The 24,303-nt window shown below is 39.1% G+C and overlaps 1 protein-coding gene across 5 annotated transcripts in view; it reads right to left on the reverse strand.

Moving 5' to 3' along the window:
- Positions 1 to 1,098: 1,098 nt before the first annotated feature.
- The window catches only part of LOC121866018 (protein sprint-like), a 107,139-nt gene continuing 83,934 nt past the window's right edge, over positions 1,099 to 24,303 (reverse strand). For 4 of the 5 annotated variants that reach the window (XM_042365601.1, XM_042365604.1, XM_042365600.1 and 1 more), the window contains exons 3-12: positions 17,746 to 17,886; positions 16,783 to 16,973; positions 14,160 to 14,251; positions 11,387 to 13,849; positions 10,138 to 10,406; positions 5,741 to 5,932; positions 5,204 to 5,335; positions 4,307 to 4,564; positions 3,979 to 4,171; positions 1,099 to 3,380 (exon numbers count right to left, since the gene is read on the reverse strand). In XM_042365601.1, the coding sequence (XP_042221535.1) occupies positions 3,256 to 3,380; positions 3,979 to 4,171; positions 4,307 to 4,564; positions 5,204 to 5,335; positions 5,741 to 5,932; positions 10,138 to 10,406; positions 11,387 to 13,849; positions 14,160 to 14,251; positions 16,783 to 16,973; positions 17,746 to 17,886 (4,056 nt within the window). In that variant the 3' untranslated portion in view covers positions 1,099 to 3,255. The remainder of the gene's footprint in view (positions 3,381 to 3,978; positions 4,172 to 4,306; positions 4,565 to 5,203; positions 5,336 to 5,740; positions 5,933 to 10,137; positions 10,407 to 11,386; positions 13,850 to 14,159; positions 14,252 to 16,782; positions 16,974 to 17,745; positions 17,887 to 24,303) is intronic. The other variant, XM_042365602.1, reaches the window with a different exon arrangement.

Raw genomic sequence — 24,303 nt, forward strand, 5'->3', positions numbered from 1 at the left:
AACCTGGTGACTGTATTTCTCTTAAATATTAATTGTGTGAGCATACCATCATAAAATTTAGATGTTATTTTTACTACAACATAGGTATTGTGTTGGAAAAAGTGGAGTTTGGGGGGTCGGGCCAGTCTCTATTGGAATTAATCCCATATGTTCTGTTGTTCCATTTACGCGGATTTCACTTAACGGGGTACCCTGTGCATTCAATTGACCACGTAAATCGGGGTACTACTGTATTTTCTTTGAAGTCTCTGTTTCAAGAGCAAGTATAATAGCAATACAGGCTGCCTCCTTACATGCTGTCACCCAGTGTTGAGGCGGCACGTACCAGACACCAACTGAAGTTTGATCATTCTAGTTGTGAAGTGTGTGGCGATGCATGATAAAACATCATGTTTGACAAACATATTTGATAGTGTGTGGGTGCCTTTAGTCCATAGGTTCACTCACATATTTCATATTCTGCTGCCATTGTACAAGGTTGATCATTCAGTCGCTGCTGGTTTTGCTTACAATTTGTGTTGTGCAGTACTGTATATTACTATACCAGTACACAATTAGCCAAGAATACAGTGTTGACATAAAACGTGATTACAGTTACGTATATTGTACTGTACATTCAGCAGTGGACAGTGTTTGCTTACTGTAGTTAGTGTGTAGATGTATATGTATAGTATCCTTCCTTTATGGGGGGGAAAGGAGAGTGACCGTAACACCTGCTACAGTAGACGGTACAGGACAAAGGCAGGCCATCCTCTATCATCATATCACCATTTGGCCTACCTACATCACAAGCCCAAGATGACAGCCTCTGCTGGTGAGTACAGTATAGTAATTACTGTATTGTAAATTAATGTATACAGTTGTGTATTAACTCCTTGAGTATGAAGACTTAACCCCTGGGTATGATGTTATCTTACTGAAGGGGATAGGTTATCATGTTTATAAGAACACATTGTTCTTACAGAAATCAAGTCATTGTACTGAAGGGTTTAAGTCATCATGCGTTTTTCACATCAGTCTAAACACATCCATTAGTTTTCACATGCATTACAGTATGGTGCTGTATATACTTTAGGTAAACAAGAATCATAGACTTTAAAATGTGAGCTTCTTTATTAATTTATTGACATCTTAGAACATTTTAGTTAAAAGATGTAGTTCCAATATACCAGTACATCTTCAATTCTAAGATCTGGAAATAGATTTAATAATGTTTGATATTAGTATATAAAAAGCTTTAATGCAACTACAGTTACCAAGCAATGACTAGACATTGTACGCAAACATGGTCACCCATAAGTTTGACTTTGATTATAACTTGGTGTCAACTGCAATTGATGTTAACTTCTTGACCCATTAAAAGTACAGTACATTAATTAATCAACAGGCACTAACAGTAATAATTACACACCAATATCTAGAACAGTGCCATGTATGGGAGGGTGATCTAAAACCTATTTTCTTTCCAAGTAAGTTTACAAATCAAACAGATGGGTTCCCCTTACACCAACTGTAACACAGCCATTCAGCATTATTTGCAAAGAAAGTACATTATATACAAAAAGGAGTTGTAAATATTACACATCAGATTGATTCTACCGCTAAACTACGTCAAATGTGATATGGTTAGAGTTTTTTATAAAAGTAGAAAATCATTCACTGCTGGATGTAGAAAAAAATAAAAGATCAAAACCTTGGTGCTAAATGTGAAGTGCCCAAAGTCTTTCAGCATTAAAAAAGGTGTAAAAATGTGAATGGCACTGTTTACATGACATTTCTGTTTGTGGTAATTCCTACTCTTGAGTTAAAGGGAGCATTCCCACTACTCTGCCTGTCTCACCTAGTAGTCTGAAGCACCTATACAGTACACTGGGTGAGAAATCATATAAACATAAACAAAAAATATATAATAAATTATACTTTACAAGCTTCTATCCATATACAGTGTGTAAACAGCACTTTTTGGTACAGTATCATGCAAATAATTTCACAAAAGTATGTCAAAACACTTTCTTGTTATCACTTGCAATACTGTATATATACAATGATAAGCCTGAGTATCCATAAGCTGTTCTCTAAGCTTTCAAAATTCATTACCACAATACACACCTACAGCTACCATTTTGAGCAAAACTAAGGCTTATTGTCAAAGGTAAGTTAATTATAAACTAAAGGGAAATTTTGTATTAACACACAAATGAAACACTAGAGTTCCTAGATTTTAATTAAACTTTGATAATTTCACTGCATACGATAATATTGAGCACACTCGGATCTATAGGTCTCCTTTACCCTATTGCTAGACGATTACATCAACACTGAATGATTGTGTCAATTATATTCACTTAGTAAGGTAACAAAAAGGTTTTGTTAAACGTGTGGTAAATTCACATACAGCAAGATATATTTGAACTTTAGAATACAGTACTTTAGAGAAATGGTCAAGTTTTGCAATGGGTATGATAACTCAGGCTACATGTATCAAGACAGTTAAAAGGTAATAATTACATATTGTCTCCATATCTAAATGATGAATAATGTACAGTTAAGTAATGTATAATATGCCAGATTACTACTATCATCAGGTGAGCTATTTAATGCTTTCTTATAGTATTAACCCAAATTACATAACCTATGAGATGAGATTCTCTAGTTATACACAAATTGTGACACATTTATTAACAGTATATACATCAACACAAAACTGTAAGGGATGCGATTACATTAACAATAAATGCATGGTATCATTATTATTTTATATGTCCCCCTTCTATCAATAAACTTATGAACCAAGCTTCACTGTTCTCGTCTTTATTGCTGCACTGGGAAAATTACAGGTAAAAAAAAAAAAAGCAAGAAAACTATATCCTGAAGGTTAAAACCATTTCTTGGTTCTGAAGGGGTAACTATTTCTTGATTCTGTAATTAATAAACTTGCAACTACCCTGAATGTGATTTACTTTAAATTTCCGTATTTTTTTTTGCGAGATAATGCCCGGTTTTCAGTACTTGGCGAGTGATCTAAACAGCAAAAAGACACCAAATGTAATTTAAAATGATAAAGTTTTACATGCCGTTTTATCTCCCGTAACCAATGAATATTTACAGCATAAATCAATCTGGCATTATCAATTTCATGTTTTTACTTAAAGGGAAAATAAATGTGCAGTGTAATTTTCTGTTATTAAGAGTATCATAACACTAAAGCCTTATCAGATCATATCTGGGAACAATACACCGAGTATATAATTACAATCAAGAGAGTATTGGCCATGCAATTTTGGCATCGATGCGTTTGAATGCAAAGGTACAATGGAAGCCATGAGTGGTGAGATCTGACTTCACCTTGTGTGGACATTCATTATCCGACAGCAAGGTCTCTGAAATGAAACAAGTATATTATTTGCATTAATTCTATAAAATATAGAAACAAGAATTTAAATTGTATTTACTATATTAATAGAAGTTGTAATACTGTATATAAATTCAAACAAATAAAGCTTTGATAATAAAAAGGTACCAAGAGAATTGTAGCAGAAAAAAAGCATGAAAATACAAATTTTATGGAAATTTCCAGGCAAATTTGGGTGTTTGACACCCGAGAGGCATAATTTTCTTAGCTCCGAAAAAGACACCAAGACTATACTATAGTCTTGGGTGTCTGAAGCCTCTAAATTTGCCAAGAAAAAGACACCAAAGACTATAGTCTTGGGTGTCTGAAACACCCAAATTTGAAGAGAAATTGACACCAAGACTGTATGGTCATGGGTGTCCAAAGCATTTAAATTCGCCAAGAAAATGACACCAAGTCTTGGGTATCTGAAACACCTAAACTTGCCAAGATGGGTTTAGGTTCTCGAAAAACCCACTGCAGGTCGAAAATTGGGATCATGATAACATGGAGTTCAATAGGTTATGTTCCCAGCCTTTTTGGACACCCCAAAAATGCAACACAAAATCACATGATCACACACTTACCGAGTCCATCCACAAGTTTATAGAGTCCGTAGTCTTGGGGGTTTGTTACTTTCATCTTGTGTGCCATCATTTTGCAAACCTCACGTGTGGTGGTTGCCGGTCTTATGGGTAATGTGCGAGTGACTATACTACCATTCTTCTCATCCGGTATAACGATCTTCATGATGCCCTGGTCTGACACCATAGACACATCCTGTAAATTTAGTAATTTTATGTAAAATAAAAAAATAAATGTTTGTCCTGTATCAGTTAAACATGACTACAGTAATGTATTGCATAATTCATTTGAAAAAAAAACTGAAAACTTTGCAATATCCAAGTAATTTACCTGTCTAACAGAATCAAGACTATTTCCAGGTGAAGACTCAGGTGAAGGAGAGAGATTTTTAAGTGCATGAATAGCAGAATGAAAAGCTTCCAGGTAGTATGATGTTTCTCCAGATGAGGCACTAGGAAGGAGCAGCCCCCACATGTAGTCTGCCTCCACCTCTGCAGACACCATCCCTGACTGACTCAGGACCCACATTATCATTGGAACAAGGTCATCAGCATCTCCTGAACCTGATGTGTCACCATTTTCATACATCTGAAATCCAAAAACTATATTTATCCCAAAGAAGTCTATGAATTCTGTATAAAAGTTCCTGATTACTATTTATACTAAATTTACTTTACTATAACTATTTTAGCACCTCCAAAATAACACAAAAAAACCAATGACTGCCATCAAAAATCATTGGCATTGTGTAATTACATTATAACATTATTTAATGTGTTTCCAAGAATTATAAGGACCAGTAATTACCCAAATAAAAAAAATTTAACCACAGATCAGCATGTTCAAGAGCACCTATATGAGATTATGGACAAAATCAAAATTTCAAGTTAATATGACACTAATGAATATGCTGTACTCTATTATCTCTTGTGCTTGATACTCTGTTCTACCTGGCAGTAATCAATTACAGCCCCCTCAGTGACTGAAGTACTGTACTCAGATTAGGCAAAATTTTATCTCAATCTTGCCAATAGTTGTTAAACATTCAGACTCTGTGCTACATATCCACATACTAATGCTGGCTAAACAATCTCCCTGAACAATACTTCCCTATCTTTGTTTGTTATGACATGGTTCTCTCTGCATTCAAATCTCAGTAGGTCTAATACTTTCCCTCCTTGCACTCAAAACAGATCCAGGAAGCTGAAAAAGAAGAGTAATACTCACAGCTTGGTATATGTGTGAGATGGTAGCCAAGAGGAATTCTAATTTTTCTCTTGGGGCAAACAGTTTCTGCATTCGTGTTAAAAGACTGCGAATAGTTTCAAGAGAACTTCCACTTGGTGGTGACAACTCGGGCTGTGAATGAAAAACATTTACAATTATCTAGTACTGTACAGGTATTTAACATTAAAGTATGTAGTTTCAGAATCTCTAACACCATAACAATTTTGCATACCTTACTTCTTCACTACTTGTGTCTGCTTAATAGCTGGTTCTATGTTACACATTGTTGGCAAGTACTGTACTGGGCATGCAGGGCTCTTGAATGGTTATTTTACAATCACGTAACCTTCTTTGTGCTCAAGGCACATTCAGCGAGCCAGGCTGAGATTCAGATAGTTCCATGGGCCTTGATTATCAAACATTACATAACCTCCCTACCATAAGGTAAACTTGCTTTTATTCAAGTTGAAAAAAGATTAAGTTCTAAAGTAAGTATACAATAGAAATATACAGTATGTTACTTTTCATGTTACTCACCCGTATACCAAGGCGGATATATGGCTGTGACTTTGCATATTTCATGTTTGTGGCCAGTAACTGGATAGAGCCATTAGCTGAGTAAGCCTCCACAAACAGTTTGTTAATATGGGTCCACAGAGGGCGCAGTACAAGTCGGACCAGAACGTCTTCCAAGATGGCATCCAGATTTAGGAACTCGGTTGCCTTAAGCTGTTATAAAAGAGAACAACAGTACAGTATTAGAAAGTTATGAATAAACTATCCAACTCACAGTAAAGATATGAACAAAAATGTTTAAGTGTTGAGTACTTTGTCTAGTAATGATGTATATTCTGGTGAAAGTTTATAAAACATTTCTTTACTAATACACAAATTATATGCTTCAGACAAGGATAAATCTATGACTCAAAGCATTACCAGGGGTAGTTTTTTGTTCCATAGGTGAACCAGTGGAAATACTGTGTATGGACCTGTTCTCCCTTCTTTTTTTTTTTAATAAAATTTTTGAGTGTACTGTAATAAATATACAGGTACAGTATAGTCTGGATTTACGAGATTTTGGTTAACGCGTTTGGTAATTTACGCGGTGCCTTGCCAGAATTGAAATGCTTTAATTACGCGGTAAATTTGGTCATTTATGCGGAGAGCGGCTGGAGGTCCAGACGCTCCACGCCACTTTTCATTCAAGCGGTCCATTCTCGACCATGCGCCGTGAAGGGTGCGCATTAGGTTGCTGTTACGTTATCGCTGACGTCATATGACGTATCGGACTGTGATTGTGCCACGCATCCTTACCTCCCTCCCCCACTAGCTGTGATTGGTTTAATGTAATATGACATGCCCTGCCACGGGAGGGAAGAACCCGCTGACCTACCCCGCACCAGTCACATTGTTCTCAGTCACTGCATATACAATTGTCTCGTGTGCCCGCTAATCTCGCAACAATGGCTTCCGCTGGACCCCCAACACCACAGAAAAACCTTGAACTACCTGGTCCAAGCTGCCCCAAGCCTAAGAAGATATGACGAGCTTCAAGCTATGAAGTTAAGCAGGAGTTGGAAAAAGGTACGAGGCAAGTTGATTTGGCGCGCCAGCATGGCGTGAACGAATCTACGATCTGGACGATCAAGAAGGATGCCGCCAAGATAAAATAACACATGAGCATCACAAAGACTGCAGGTGCTTCAATGGTGAAGTACTGACAGAACAAGGTGTTGCTCAAGACTGAGAATTTGCTGGTGAGCTACTTGATTCGTCGGGCAAGACGGAACATGGCGGTGGACACACAGTCAGTTCAAGAGTACACACGTGAACTGTATGTGGCAGTGGCACGCAAGATGGGAATTGCAGAGCCCAGACCCTTCACTGCTTCCTCTGGGTGGCTGCAAGGGTTTAAGAAGAGGAACAAGATCACCAACATTAACATTGTTGGTGAAGGTGGTAGTGCTGACCGTGTTGCAGCAAGTGATTTTCCTCCATTCTTATGAGAAGTTATGGAGGAAGGACAGTACACCGACGACCAGGTGTTCAACATGGATGAATCCGGTCTGTTTTGGAAAAAGCTACCTACCAAGACTGTCTTTGTCAAGTCTGCCAGCAAGTGTCGGGCCCGGAAATTGCAGGAGCGCATCACTGTTCTGTTTACCACCAATGCTTCCGGTACCTGTAGGCTCAAGTTGTCGGTGATCCACACAGCCCGCAAGCCACACGCCTACAAAAACATGGACATGACCAAGCTAAATGTCCACTGGCTAACCTCACGTAAGGTGTGGATGTTCACTGCTCTGTCCCTCTCCTGGTTTGACGACTGTTTTGTTCCCGACGTCAAGAAATTCTGCGAGCAACAGAATGTTCCATTCAACATTTTGTTGCTCCTTGACAACGCACCAGGACACTCGCCCCTACTGTTGGATCGTCACCCCAATGTAAAAGTGGTCTTCCTTCCTCCCAACACTACGTCGTTAATCCAGCCCATGGACCAGGAGTTGATATGCAACGTTAAGGCTGCATTCTCTGCAAAGAAGTTTAAGCTCCTGAACGACTGTACCAACACCAAGGATGAGTTGCGTAACCTGGGTGACACCGATAGCGAGAGCGACGAAGAAGAGTTGGCAGAGCAAGAAGTTCGCGTCAAACGGTTTTGGAAGAAATTAATCGTCAAGAAAGCTGTTGATTTCTTGGTGGAGGCATGAAGGCAGCTGTCTGTGGCAACGATTCGTCATGCGTGGCGGCATGTGTTGCAAGATATCCCAGGTGGGAGGCAGAGTCAACCTGTGACTGGTGAGGTTCAGTCTGTTGCAGTGGACCTTGCAAGAGAAGCTGCACAGAGTGTTACAGCTGCAGGCTTCTCCGAGAACACCAACGAAGACATTATGGAGGTGATCAGGGATCCTGAGGTGACTGCCGACGAGATGTTGGATGATGATGACATCAGTGAAGATGCAGGTGGTGCGTCAGCCCGAGAAGAACACAAGTAAACACATGGGAATGTTAAGGATGCCATCGAGTTTGCAGAGAAACTGAAGCTCATCCTTTCCAACAACCCTGACAATCAACAGTATGAAGTCTTCAATAACCATCTACAGCAAGGTATGGAGCAGTACATCACGATGTATCACGTACACGTCAACACTAGCCGTCAGCGTAACATCACGGACTTCTTCGCCCGCAACCCACCACAGCCAGCCCAAGTCAGTGACAGTGATGTTGACTTTGAGGGATTTGTCAGGGAGGCCCTGACAACTGTGGTGGATAGTGAAAGTGATTCACCTGAGGGCCACTAATCTGCCCTCTGCCTCGGAACCAGCCGCCATCCACGTATGCCGACCCATCTCTTCTACTAACGTAAGTGTTAAACACCTTTATTTGTACAGTAGCGTAGTTTTTTATTTAGATATTATGTGTGTGTGCATACCATCATAAAGTTAAGATACTATTTTTACTACAACGTACGTATTGTGTCGGCAAAAAGTGGAGTTTGAGGGTCGGCCCAGTCTCTATTTCAATTAATCCCATATGTTCTGTTATTTCATTGACGCGTTTCTCATTTTACGCGGACCTCCACAGGTTCAATTGACAGTGTAAATCCAAACTATACTGTATACCCCACGTGATTTTTTTTTTTTTTATTCTCCTCATATATACTGTACAGACAAGTAAAAAGAGAATAATTTGTATGAATCACCATATTTCTAATGTAGGAGGAGTCTTCATAAGATTTACTGAGGTGTTATCAGTTAAAACCTCAACTTCCTCAAAGATTCTTGTCATTATCATCATTCCATTACAATCCTAACACAGTATGTACAGTAGACCCTTGCCATTTGCGAGGGATAGGTTCCAAGAAATAGTGCTAATTGGCAAAACCGTGAAAAGCAACTTATACTACCAAAGTGCACTACTGTATACCTATACTGTACCAAACAACTGACCATCCGCAGCAGCACTTGTCCCCTCTTTTAACTTACCTAATAATAAAACTTTCTTTGTCAGGGTCATCACTGACTTCTGCCTTTTACATTTCACTCCACTGGCACTGGCACTGACACTAGGCAGTCTTTTAGGGGTCATTTCACACAGAAACACTAAAGTCTTGAGAGTACAACATGAGATGCCGAGTAGGGTGACTTGTTGTGCTGCGAGAAAAGGCTTGCAAGCTAGCCACCATCTACTTACCGTGAATCACGAATTCGCAAGGGTCTACTGTAAATACAGTATAATAATTTTCTTTATGGAAAAAATTACCGCTACTACAGACCACATTGAAAACTGAGGCATGAATTCAAGTGAAACAATAATTCCTCATATACGTATTCCCGTAAAACAATTCTCTAAAATAGAAAAAACCTTAGGTAGTGAGTACTTAGCCTTAGAAAAGCAATTCCAATATTTGAAGTCATTTGGACACGTAATTATACATATATCAAATTGTAAACAGCAATCTCATAGATTTAATAATAGCCTTTCTCCCACCCCATACATTTGTAATGCCCCCCATAATGCTTTTCTGTTTACCCTATCATACATTTTTCCAAATTTATATTTAAAACCATCTAAGTAATCAAAACCAACAAAATTCTATAAGACCAAGAAAAAAGGCACATTAAAAACACAAAATGTTTTTATTTGTTTAAAGCACGATTTAAACTGGCCAACCCTGCTCTAAAGTGATGTGAAGCAGCAGATGAGAGAAGCACAGTATAAGAGGCTTTATCACCCCAGTAGTAAGATCTGAAGCTTATATTGGATTGTAGTTAACTGGTATGATGCGCAATATAAAAGCAAAAATCTTCAAAATATTGGCATTAATGTTCTCGGATCACTATGCTTTTGTTTATGTACCTGTATAATACTTTGTACACCTGTGTTCTGATACCTACAGTACAAGCTAACCTTCAATTGCACTTTGCACTTACATTACTTCGCTGTTTCTTGACTATTGCTTCAAATTCCTTCTCGCCGCTCGTGACTAAATAATTCTTCATCCCAGACATAAACTGACGGACATTACGGGTGACGATGGCCGGGTCTCGCTCGGGGCTCTCGAACGTGCAGGTAATAAAATTGCTGACAGCCCGACTGAAGGTTGTGGAAGTGTCACTCCCCAAGCCCATTGCGTAAGCTTTAATGGCAGCACCATTCTCGGCATCCTGGCGGTGACGCAGCGCAAGTAACTGCGGTGACACTGTCGGGAAAAATGGTACTGTACTTTACTGAAAATATAGTGAATGGTCATAATTACATGATAAGGAAGATTATTGTTCAATGCAACCTAGAGTATGAAAAACAGTGATATTTCATGAACTTCTGAAATTTTGTATTTACTTTTACATCTGTGCTAAAATATCAGACACAATGAAGCTGTCAATACATTTAGATGAGTGAGGGTGCAAAGTTTGTCTACTGTTTTATGACAATGTGCTGATGAGTGACAGTCTGAGATAGAAACAGATACAAGGGTGCAGAGCCGAGTCAGTTGGTCAATTATGAGACTTGTATTCTTAACTGTACAAAGTGACATCCTTCGACCAGGGCTAAATATGGCAGGATGTCACTCAAATATGCAAACGGAAAATATATTTTACACTTGCAAACTACACATTTTTACACATCCAAACTCTTTTATACCATCACTGAACATTGCATTCGAAATTTTGATTGCGAGACAATTAGCAAAAATATCAGGTAAGCCAGTTTAGGGAAGTCAATTCAGGTAAGCCAGTTCTGATTCTGGTCTATGGTTTAGACTGACTTTTTACAATCGAATTTGAATCTATAACAAAAACTAATGTTACTTAGGTTACAATCTTTTGCAACCTGTTTTAACTGTCAAACTTAACCATATGCATGAATGTTTTCTATGTTCCCTTTGTGCACAAAAGGTTCTCACATCTAATAACATACTGTGTGATGCAAACAAATGCCACCAAGTTTAAATATGTCAGTATAACCCTTCTGTATGTTTTCTTATCAATCCTGTACAGTGAAACCTTTATATAATGGGCTATATGGGAGAGGATAGTCTGTTCGATGTGAAACCTCTATCTAATATACTTCCCTCTCCCATATACTGTAGTTTGTTATATAGAGGTCAGTAAAATGGAGGATTTACTGTACTTTCAAATCTTAAACATAATCAACAGAAAGTATGTATCAGACACTTACTAATTCTAGACCGCTGTTGTGTGTCCAGGTTGGGAGCATGAGCTAGGGACAAGGTTGGCGTCCCTGAGATTGAAACAGTTTCATCATCACTCACAGCCACAGACTCTCCAAGCACATGCACAAATGAGTCTGTGTCTGTAACGCCTGCACCACCCATATCTGAGTCTTCATGAATGTAAGGACGTAAAGCCGGGGTTTCTGTTGAGCTGCGTGGATATTGGTCAATTGAGGAGTCATCTTCAAAGTGCATTAATGATTCCCACTTCCTTGAATCCCATGGTTCAGAAAACTCTGTACCTGAGTCGCTCACAGTTGAAGGAAAGTAGTGAGTGGGGAGCGGTGGGTGAAGGCGCTCTTCAAGAGGAATGTTGCGTGAAGTGTTTTTTTGTGGTTGCTGTCTCTGATGTTGTAGGGGATGGTGATCCTCTCCTCGAACAGGACCGTGGCCTCCTACATTATCATACTCACTAATGCGTGTTGCATAACTCGGTGCCAGCGACTGAGAATCCAAGGTCAGATCTGGAAGTTTTTCGGAGATCAGATCTTGTACAGTTCTATCACCTGGAATCATGACACTATCTGATTCTCCTCCAGTATCACCAACTGGGAATCTACCTTCTCCACAAGGGCCATCTTCATTGTCTGATCCCACACCTTGATATTCCCAAGAAGAGGCGACATGGCAAGAAATTTCTGGCATTTGTTCACCATTGGGTGTTAGAGGATCATTGTTAATTCTGGGTGGAGCTATTGGCTTTCCTCGTCCTCCCACCCTTGAGTGGCGCCTCGCGTCATTTCTGGATTGCCCATTGACTAGATGACCAGCATTTACCTTGTTTTTCTCACTCTCAATGTTCTTGTTCTTTTCATCTTCTAAATTCATACTAACAGCTTCATGATTTTTACCATTCATTAAGTTTTCTATGCTTGATGATAATGGCAGGTCTTCATTTGAATCTATTTTACCCAAGGAGTTGTGACTCTTTCTAGTCTTCCACTGGATGTTAGAGTCTGAATAGCGGTTTGTTGTTTTCCTTGATAATTTGTTTGAAGCTTTGTTAATCCTCGCCTGTGGTTGCTGATCCTTTAGTGCATCTGCTGGTTCCATATAAAATGGACTTGAATTTTTACGATAAGAATTTACAGAGTCTGTGCTGTTACCATTCTGCTTTTCATTATTGTATGTGCTCTCATCTTCCTTTTTATTATCTGTATCATAGGTAAAGTGAACTGGTTTTGCATTTTTTGCTATTTCACTGAGGTCCCCCATTGACTTAGAGATTTCATTTCGAGGTTTAAAAGTTAGCATTTTGGGCTGTGCTGATGTTGGGGTTGTTGGCACTTCACGAGGTGGACTGGACCATAAGTCTTCATAATCACTAATCTTATCTGCCAGAGATGATCGACAGTAAGGTGCATTACTGTCAACAATATTGGCCTCGTGATAATGATTGGAAAGTCTTCGTCTATCCCTTCTTCCACTACGCAAACGAACTCTTGGCATTCCAGGAGCCTCTTCTCCAATTGGAGTGCTCGGTGCACAGGGCGTACATGGTGTGCTCTGAGGCGAGGTTATTTGCTGTCGAATTTGTAGGTGTAGACCATCTCTGCAGCCATTTAGTGTGCCATTCTGGTTTCCATTTGGAGTAGTACTTAGGATATTTGACTGTGAGCTGCTACTGCCAGTTGGGGAGATTTCTAAATTAGCTACATGTACAGTCATTCCCTGCTGTCCATCATCTAAATGCAGTGGTAGAGCTTTCACTTGGTTAACATTGAGAGTTAAAGTTGTTGTGACTGTAATATTTGATGGTGACGTTGTGATGCATGATCGGGCCCATCGTGGAGGTGGCGCTGGGGCCTGACTGACCCGAGGGATTAGTTCCCCATTTTCACTAGTGGGAGTTCCTATCTCCGACATTATTGGCGGACTGAATCTGGCAGGGGGAGTGGGCTTATTCAATGGCCTCTGAGATCCTGTTGGGCTGATCTGACTGGCCCAAAGGGTACTAGGTGGACTGGAGCGAGGTGGTGGTGTGGGCTTGGTGCCAGGTGTACTAGGTTTCAACTGAGTAACTGGAGTAGCTGGCTGGGAACGGAATGAAGTAAATTTTGGCTGTTCCTTTAAAAATTCATCAAGTGGGGCTAAATTTAAATTAAGTGATGATCGGTCCCCAGAGGGTGGTACAGGAGGAGCTGGTCTAATTGGCGCTAAAGATGATGTCGAGCCTCCAATGGATCCTCCCATAGAACTGCCAAGTGAACCTACTGAGATACCTAACCCTCCTAGAGTCTGTGGTGATAGGAGACTGGTGGAGGATATCCCCCTTGTTACTCCGCCCTTGCCGAAGCTGCTGAAGGAGAGGTCGTGAGGGCGCGGGGATGGTGTTGGGGCAGCACTACGAGGACAATCGGCTGTGGGAGTACTTGCTGTTGGGCTGGCCATTGCTGTACCCCAAAACTCTGAGGACAAAACAAAACAAAAGATCTTAATAAAGTAAAAATACACTAAACAAAACCCCAAACCTACTTACTTTTTGTTCTAATATTCACGGTGTAAATCAATGAATGATTATTAATACCAAAAGACATCTAAGTTCATTAAATAAAATAAATAAATACAAGAAAAATGACAACAACCACACTACAGTAAATCCTCTCAATAAAGTACTTATGGATACAGTAACCTCTTTTACCAGTGAATATTCTCAATAACAGAATCCTCCCAATAATAGACACAGTGTAAAACAGATAACACTACACTGGTTCTTACCTTGTCCAAGTAGAGCCAGGGAGGTGAGCTCGTGTCTGGTTTTTGCTTCTTGAACAGATCGAGGCAACTTTAACTGCACCGGCAACTCGTCACTGCAAAATGCAATAACTATCAATACAATGTCAACACCAAAGCAATGCAGAGAAGAGTTTACTTTATGAACTTGTGGTTTACCTCTGTATTGTTCTTATGTACTAATGTATGTCTAAGGGATGTAATGCTTTTAGTTTTGCATAGCCATATAGATAAAGAATTACTGTACTATCACTTTGCACTTGCCTAAATGTTCTTTCTAGGTTTCAGTATTCTATAATCTCATTTTGTTATACCTTTTTTGTTTCAGATACTATTGTACTGCTGTAGGACAGCTATAAGATGAAGAAAGGCTAGTTAGGTATTGGCAAACTCGGTTTCAATACAATGTTTACTATAAAAACACTTTACATTCACTGTCCTTGCATTTTATGTTAAATCCTGACACCTTGTAATGATGGTAAAGGTGTTGCTGTCTTGTACTATGATGTGGAGGATCACTTATCATTACTAAAACCTCATGATTAATATAAGCCATCTTGGCACCAGTTACTGATTAGTATTATAATATAAATGGATCACTTGTAGATTAGACCTCCAGCTTATTTCACTTGAAGATAGCCCCTAGATTTTTTCACCTGAATATTAGCTAAAGCTTATTTCACCTGAAGATTAACCACCCTAATCTAACCCCCCAGGTAGCATTAGGATGGTAATCATCAAGTGAACTAAGCTGGGGTTTAAACTTCAGGTGAATGGTACAAACGACAAAGAGAATAAAGAAATGCAAAACAAAAAATCAACTTTGGTGGAAAAGTGGCAAATAAAATAAAGGAAGGAATAAACAAAAGGGAAATAGCATTATAATTATCAAACGGGAGAGACAAAAGAGCGAAAGGAGTGAGAGAAGAGAAGACAGGAGGGAGAATTTAAGACCACATCAGAGAGAGTGAGAGATCAGAATGAGAGACAGCAGCCTAGTATACGACTCCTCCCTGCAGATTTATGACCATGTAGTAGAGCCGCCATGGAGTGATAATCATAGGGCCCCAGTCAGTCCAGCCCACACACGACACTCTTTAAATACCATCTGGGAAACAAGTCCTTCCTCCTACACCTATCATCCTCAGCTCCTGGTTATAACATAGCTTTAACCTCATGGCCTTAGTACACCCCTTCCTACAATACCTATCACCACCCCCCCCCTCCCCTACATCGGAAGGTTTGCACATTTAATCTAGGGTACTATTAAGACAATTTAATGACCCAAATTTCAGCATTTCAACCACAGATCCTTAATCAGTGTGTTGAGGACGACCTACAGTATACCGAGATTTCAAACAAAAGAATTAAATTTGCTCAAAATCTCAGTATAGGTCGTGTAACAATGCCATGTGTTCTGGAGTAGATCGTGTCATGTTTAGAGAAATACAGGAAAATTCAGCTTATACAAAGATTGTCCGCCATTACACCAGGAGTGTCCAAGTGCCCGAGGCGTGAGCCAATCACAGTGACCCGTGAGTGTGATGTCATAGACCTAACTGTGCTGGTTGGCTGGAGGCTGAGTTCATGCCCCCAGTAAGGTAGGCACCCGGTTTTAAAACAAGTCTTTCTTTTGGGGGTGTGGACGTGTGTGTGTCATCTTCCCACATGGCGGAATACTGTATATAGAGTACACTTTAGGTTCTATCCCTTTCACGAAATGTATTGTGATTCATGTGACCAGTTTAACTAGCTAGAAAGATAGGTTTTTGTTCTCAAGTGTAATTGTTTAACCCTAAGAGAAAATATTCAATAAATGCAGTAACTGTTACTTAGAATCCTATTTCAACCCTCCCTTATTAAGAAAGGCTGATTTGCTAGAAGTGTTTTGGTGGTATGCAATGATACAGTGAGCCCATTAGAAATAACGTAACCTATCACCTGTTTCCCCTAGTGTCTTGGTTATCACATGTTATTCCTATTCCTAGCTATTTTTCCCATCAGCATCCCCTCTCTACCTACCCTCAGTGTAGGAGAGGTTGACCACAGTTAGGGACTACCCACACCCTCCTTCCCCTCACATTCCTTCGCTCCCTCTACCCCCAACCTCCTCCATCTCAGGAGCATAAAGAACAGAGAAAGATTAAGAATAATAAAAGAGAATTAGAGAATAAAGAAAGAGTAAAAGTAAGTAAACAAGTAAATAAGAATAAAATAAAATAAAACGTATTATTACAGTAGTCCTCAACATGCTGATTAAGGATGTGGTCGAAATGTTGACATTTTAATAACTAATCGTCTTATTAGTATCCTTGATTATGAAGTTTTGACAAATATATAAATTAATATGAAGATTCTTAATAATAAAAATTTATTTTAAAAATTTCAACATTTCGACCACAGATGCCTAAACTGTGTGTTGAGGACGACCTATACCGAAATTTTCAGCATTTTTGGTGGGACCCAAAAAAACAACATTAGGGAAAATCATCGTTTTCAGATGAACAGAGAAAAACTTCTCTGAAAATACGGTCAACAGAAAAACCCAGACCCTTATAAAAAAAAATGTCCAGCGTCATTAGTGAAAATAGGCTGGATCCTTCCTTACCAGCACTGAGAGTAGTAGGCAATGAGCGCCGGGAGATTATCGAAGCGATTCTCAGAGGCCTCAAGGGAGTATGCAGTTCCGTCGTTGTGTATCTCGATGAGGTAGTGCTGGATGTATGGCCCTTTGTCTGGAGGGAGGCGGACACTCAAGGCGCGGGTGTCGGGCTTGCTGCTCTGACGGACGATGAAGTTCTGCAAATACCATAATATATTCAGTGTAATTTGGCTTGCATTTATGTGACCCTAATATATTTTGGGGATAATATTGTTTATTTTTACTCAAATATTTCATAATATATTCCGTAGTTTAATATTTGTTATCTAAGCTAAAAAAAAAAAAAGATAGATTTCTACCGTTCATCCGCCCGTCTGATAACAAACTACAGTAATCCTGTATTGGAATTAAGTTCATGTATTTATCTGTTGAGTTACTACATTCTTATTCACTGGGGATTCGAGGATAACAAAGTTCAGGTTTAAAAATCCCACAAAAATATTCCTACTCATATTTATACAGCATACGCTAGCGGTAACTATTTCTTAAAACTTAACCAATTCGCCGCATTAAAAAAAGGCTGACATACTATTTTTATACAAGATATAAAGTAGGTCATTGGTAACAAATGGTGAAGTTTTAAATACACAAAATATTCTACCTATATAATGCTGAGAAAATATTGACTGTTGGATATATAAAACTATCATTAAATATAAGATTTAAACCTATAACTACAAGGCAGGACTTCAGACTGTAGTACAATAAATACTACACAGTACTAAATCAAATATAACCCAGTATAACAGAATCACTGCAGCCCCTTCTACGTCCTGATGAACAAAAATTATGTTAGCAAATTACGTATCAATATTTTCCTGGCCAAATATTTCTAAAATGGTCTGGGGATATTTTACACGGTGAAGCAAAATATGGTCATGAAACAAAAAGGTCGCCATGATAACCTACCCCCTCGTCTTTGCCTTGCAGTAGATGGACAGCACCCGAACGCTGAAGGTCTGGGAGGAACCAGATGGGGTTAGTCTTGACAAGTCGCTCCTCCAGCTGTATCTGACAGGGCTCGCACTCCGACCCATCCCCACTACCAGTCTGCCACACACATACAACATTTCAATTACTATCGCTGCTGTCACTTGAAATTATATTATACATGCATTACCATAAGCCAATGCACCCCACACGTTCCAAAAAGTATCTTAAGATTTTGTGTGAGACAATATGACACAAAGGACGAAGGATTTTGATAACCCTACCGAGACAAAAGGAGTGACAGTGTTCATTCTGAAATTCATCGTACCCTACATAAAGATACTTTCTGGAGTGAGTGTTACACGCTAACAAGTGGTGATAATTATCTACACACGCATTTATAATTCGAAGTTAGCATCAGATAACGTATACTGAATATGTAAACAGACATTACTAAGCTGCTCTTACCATATAAAAACCACATTGCATTGTTGATAAGAAACATAAGTGGCATTAATACTAAAATAATACAAGTATTAACACACAAATAGAGATCTTACACTAACAGGAAGATAAATATTACTATCCATGCATATTTGGCGCTGGGAATAAAATATTAACTACATCTACAGACAAGAGATCAATGTCAAGTGATAGCCTATTACCACCCACACAACATGCTGCACACGATCTTTATAGGCATGAGTGTGTCGTGTTCAATAAGTCACCTCCACGTGTTGTGTGTGTGTGTGAGTGGGTGGGTGGAGTGACACACAGAATACACTCTAGTACTCTAAGAAAAAATATACTGGGCTCGTTGTGCAATTTCTAATCCACTTTGTATTATAACGTGTACAGATGTCTTGAAAAAGTAAACAAATATGACAAATTAATAATTATTTCTAAACATTCAATAAAACATAGTTTATTATTATTAGTTTTACTGTGAGGTAATGGTGTAAATACCAGGTGATAATGCAAATTTGTTGAATATGATAAACGTATGATGATTCAGAACTTTGAATCACGTAAAGATTATACACCTCCACTTTATTTCACCTGATGATTAAACACCCTAAATGCGGTGTCACTCTGTCATTCTTTCGTCATTATTGTTTTTAACTTTCAGAAATTCGTCACACTTTTTTTGTTGTGCACCGCCACACACACGCGTTTAGAACCAACTCGCCAATTTCCCTGACGAAGACTGCGCAGCAACTATACGCCTTTTTTGTGTATGAAGAGTCCTGGTGATCCCAGAGACAACGGCGCTGCCTTATCTGGTCCACCAAGAACTCCCCAAGAGGCGTGTCCATACTTGGGAAATTATTTAACCTGTTGGCTCCGTCATGTTGTTATTACAGTGTGGTCAAAATGTAAACAAAAAATGAGTTATCTTGGGAAAAAGAGTAATAATTACTTTATAATAATTTCAGTTTTATATTTTAAGTAGAAATTAGTTTATTTTTATAACTATTTGTAGTATTAATTATAGATCTTGAGTTAACTCCGATAAGTTGTCGAAATTGTCGTACACGTTGTCAATGTAGACCTAACCTAAACATAAGTGTTTTATTTTATATATGAGACTGGGGTTTTGTCCGTTGGGGTTTTATCCGGTCACCACGGTCTATACCGTTTGACAAACAGCCAACGACAACGATTCGTGAAAATTTGACTGTAATGAAAAAGTTAACAATAGAAAAGCTATTTGTGACGCCGCGTTTACGCTCGCTACCTTCGTGGTTTAGATTATATTAGGTTAGATTGTGTTAGATTAGGCGAAGATAGATTACGTAAGGTTAGATTAGACTAAGCTAGAGTATCGTTAGGGAAAAATTTAAACATCAGGCGAAATAAGTAAGCTGATGTCAAAATTTTTAGGAAATCCAGATTATTTTGGGACGATCGTGTTATTCCTGGCAATTTCAGACCGTAGACTTGGTAGTGACGCAGACAAACAGCTGATGAACAACAACAATGAATAGATCCGACGCTGATGACTTTATTATGTGTATATCAAGCTGATTTTATTTACCTGTGTATTTAGTATTTTGATATCGCAGAAAGAAAAGGAGGGGAGGGGAAGGAGGAGGGGAAGCAGAAACAGACGGAAGAAGGGGAAGGAGGGAGGAGGTGGTGTTAGAAAAGGAGGTTGAGGAAGGGGAGCAGTACAGGAAGAGGAGAAGCAGTACACCAAGAAAGCCATCACTACCAGCAGGAGGGGAGAGAAGGGGTAGAGGGAGAGAGAGGAGAAGGGCGATGAGGGGGAGAGGGGCATAATGAAAGAAATTAACCGCTAGATTTATTACACAAGACTAGCGGAGGCAAAATTGAAACATTATTAAAGCAATAGTCTAGTAGCCGACTTTGTCCTCATTACTTCTGCTACCAAATATTCTTCATAAATTAACATAACCAGCTAATTAACACATTATCACGAGACGCTAATGTACAGGGTCATCCAAAAGAAAGCACTTATTTTATTATACAGGATGTCCATAGATTAGAAGAAAAAAAATCAATGTTTATTCTATATCACTGAATCGGAAGCCACACAAACACAAGATCTTTAAAACAGACAGTCGTAAATTTCAGTAGAGACAGCAAGAGCCCTTCACCTCTCCCTCCATTCCCCCTGTCGGCGCTACAACAATAACACCATCACCTTGGATAACAACAACAATGGGTTTAATTTTGGGTGAAATAGACCGCACAAAAAAATGGGATTAATTCTTGAAGAAAAAAAAAAGCTAAGTTTTTCTGTCTGTTTTGTGTTTGTTTGTTTTTCCCCCCAAGTGGTAGAAACAAAATGTAAATCTATTATGATACAATACAGTATTGGCAACATTAGACTCGGCAAAAATTCCAGGCGTCATGTTGCATCCTGATTATACAAATTACTAACATACCCGACCCCACGACGCTCCCTCAAAACACACAAACGCACATTTATACATCATAATCAACCCCCCCCCCCAAGAGTGTTCCATCCCTCACGTTATACTCTAGATCAAATTAAAAGATCGTAAAAATGAGGTTATCCCACGCCACGACGCCAGACACAGCTTACATAAATGACGGTCGACGCCTCTACACTAACGCCATCTTCCCCCCAATCCACAACACTCCTAGCTACTTTTAACCTTTTATCACCTCCCCCCTCCCCTTTCTCACCCCTTTGACTATCTCTGTTTTCTAAGTGTTCAATTTCTTTCCATTATTCTGTCTTCCGCCACAGCCTTACCGTTCCATTCTCCGCCCCCAACATAACTTCATTTTCCTCCCAGCTTATATTTCACGTCGTTATCGTCTCTCTCTCTCTCTCTCTCTCTCTGTTCCTCCTTTATTCCTACCCTCTGTTGTTCTCCTCCTTCCTCACGGTTTCATTTCCTTGTGCTACTATCTCCTCCTTTCATGGCTTTGTCCCCTCTTAATCCTTTTGTTCTTGTATAACACAGTCTTTATTCCCTCTCCCTCGCTCTCTCTCTCTCTCTCTTAACCCTCTTCCTCACCTCTTCCCTCATCCATTCCATTCCTGCATTCCCCTATTTATTCCTCGCGTCTGCCAACCACCAGCCCTCCGCCCTCCCCGCCAGCCATCACCATCAATCTCTCAAGGCTGTCTTTGCTGGGTAAGGGAATCTTCCACAATATCCTATCCGAAACGGGGCGGGTCAGCCGAGGGAGAGACTGGGTGATGTGAGACGTGCTCCTGGGACAACTGTGTGGCTGAGAGAACAAATATTAAGGCTCCTGAGACAACTGTGTGGCTGAGAGAACAATTATTAAGGCTGAGACAACTGTGTGCCTGAGATAACAAAAACTGAGGGCCCGAGAGATTGTGACAGAACAAAATTAATATTGAGAGTCTTGAGACAACTGAGTGCCCGAGAGAATAATATACAGTACTAAAAATATTCAATAGCTTACACTTCGAGTCCCTTATGTCCGTTTCAAAATAACTTCATATTTATTCGATTCAAATTTGGTAAGAATATAAACCTGTTGACTAGGAATAGCTGATTAAATTATGGTTGATGATGTATTTAGAATTACCATATATTCTAGGAAAAACATTAAAGAATCGACTGGCTGGTGGAAACTGGTGTGTACTTGGGAAGTGATAAGAGGGAAGAGTTCTGCCCGGAGTATACTGTACGCTGTTAGTGGTTGGTATTATTGGTTTTGTTTTGCCGTTGTATACTAGTTCCTCGGTTTCCTGCCTCGACAATTATATACCAACAACATTAAGAATATTATACAAAGATTTATCCAAGAAATCGTAATATCTAAAACGTTTGCCTGAATATTATCGACTTACAAAATTGATTAGGTCACACAGTTAGGTAGGGATCTTTGCATTATACAGAACAAAGTGTGTCGTGACTTGTGACATGTACACTTTAAATTCGATTTATCATGGGATGATTTTTTTACGAGGCATGACGCTGCCGCCGCCCACTACCACCACCACCAGGCCGCCCCGACCACCTCACTGATACATATCTGTTGTGGTGTTACTGCCACGCCCAACACCCAAATGGTCCCTGAAAAAGTGACTACCAATCCATCAAGATTTATACCCAAGATGTCAGGGTTCGCTGTAATAATATCAATAATATATGTAAATATATAAATTAAGGCCGGTGTAACTTAAAATTAATATACAAATCTATAAAAATTGGTAAAAAAAATTCTTATTCCTCGTGGCTTAAGACGTGACAACATTAACCCAACCAGTGAATTTCTACGAACTCCCAAATATCATGACTCAACGAAACAGAATTCTACCACCAGGCTTAAGACTAAATCTGAAGGCTGTGGTGGGTTAGTATCTTTATAATCCAAGCGTATGTAAGGTGAGGAAGTGAAGTGAGGGACCATCCACAGCGTTAGCGAGTACAGTATACGATCATGATCCCGAGAACCTCCTTTCCTCCGTGTGACTTTGACGTGTATAAATGACAGTCTGCCAAAACAGGAGACGCCAAGAGAGTTACGGCTCAACTCCATAATACGACAACAACGCTTCTCCCTAATAAAACGATAAAGGCCCTCCACAGTTCTTGCCGCCGTCTGCAATCTCAGTCTCACTCAAACTGCATTTAACAACCCCCGTACGATATAATGCCTGGGTTTTAATAGTCGAGTTTCCCTTTCACGTAGTAGTAAAATTAAACGAAAACTTCTTATCTAGAGCTTAAAGATTGTTTTGATATGACGAATCGAGAAATGACAGCAAGAAGGGAAACGCCGATAAGCAGAGTTGGTAAAGAAAGAAATGAGAATAATGGCGACTGTGTGAGGGAAGGGCGGGGCAGAGCTGGAGACTAACCTACACATACACTTTACCCCAACAGCCAGGATCTTGTTGTCATGCAAATTAAAGCAACATATTTTTTTTTTTTAAGTGTACACCAACTCAGCTGAATTTTCTTTGGGGTTTCTACATTATTTTATATATACTTTGTAACAATGGCGTCATATTTACAACAGTCGGTATATTTACTGCTTCAATATCTCTTTCTTCAACAACTAGATTTATATAGACACTGTTAAAAGATTGTATCGTGTCTCCTAAAAAAAAACATTCATTATTATTATTACTGACGATACTATTATTACCCCACGAAGTATTTAACAGGAGAAAAAACAAACATTCACTTCTTATATTACACCGGACAGCCGAGTGATGTGAGGAGCCTAGCTTGTACAGTATGTTAAGGAGCACGTTTATTGGCTCCCAAACAACGGAAATACTCACCAAGGCCATGCCACCACACCTACCAACATCCAACAATATACAGCATTTCCTTAAGATATATATACATACCCCAAAAATTAACCTTAACTTGAGTGTGTGTGATGAAATATTGAAATAAAAAGTACAGTATCATTTAGTTGAAGATAAGACTACTTTGCATACTAAATTACTCATTATTAGTAGTTTATTTTTGTTAATATGATAATTACTTATCAAAACCACAACAACAGCAGCAGCAGCAACAATAATAATAATAATAATAATAATAATAATAATAAATAGTATCTACATCATGAACGTCACTAATCGACCCATCACAGTACACAAGCTTACCGTCAACCCACACTCTCACCCCCGCCAAAACATCCTCAAACAACAACTTTACTTTCTACTTGTGATAATGTAAACAATCTATTAGTATTCGTAAATAATCTTACAACTTGATGTCAACTTACAAACTAATATTCTTAAACCTCCATCAGATTTAAAAAGAGAAAAAATATATATTGTGACCGGTTTGACAGCCATGACTCGTATTTCAGCTAACTTACTAACTACTTTCCAGCCAACACTCACCCTTCAGCTCGTCTTTCACTCGCTAACTTGCAAGACGCGTAACAAACACCACCACATTTAATATAATCATTACTAACGTCAATACATACAGAAGAAACTTAATAAATAAAATATACTGTATAAATATAGTTGACAGTCCCATTTTCTATAATTTGCTTTAAGACACTGTAACGGGTTGATTTAGGCATTATAAT

The sequence above is a fragment of the Homarus americanus genome, unplaced genomic scaffold (genome assembly GCF_018991925.1).
Source record: "Homarus americanus isolate GMGI-L3 unplaced genomic scaffold, GMGI_Hamer_2.0 scaffold9729, whole genome shotgun sequence".
In the NCBI taxonomy this organism is placed as follows: Eukaryota; Metazoa; Arthropoda; class Malacostraca; order Decapoda; family Nephropidae; genus Homarus; species Homarus americanus.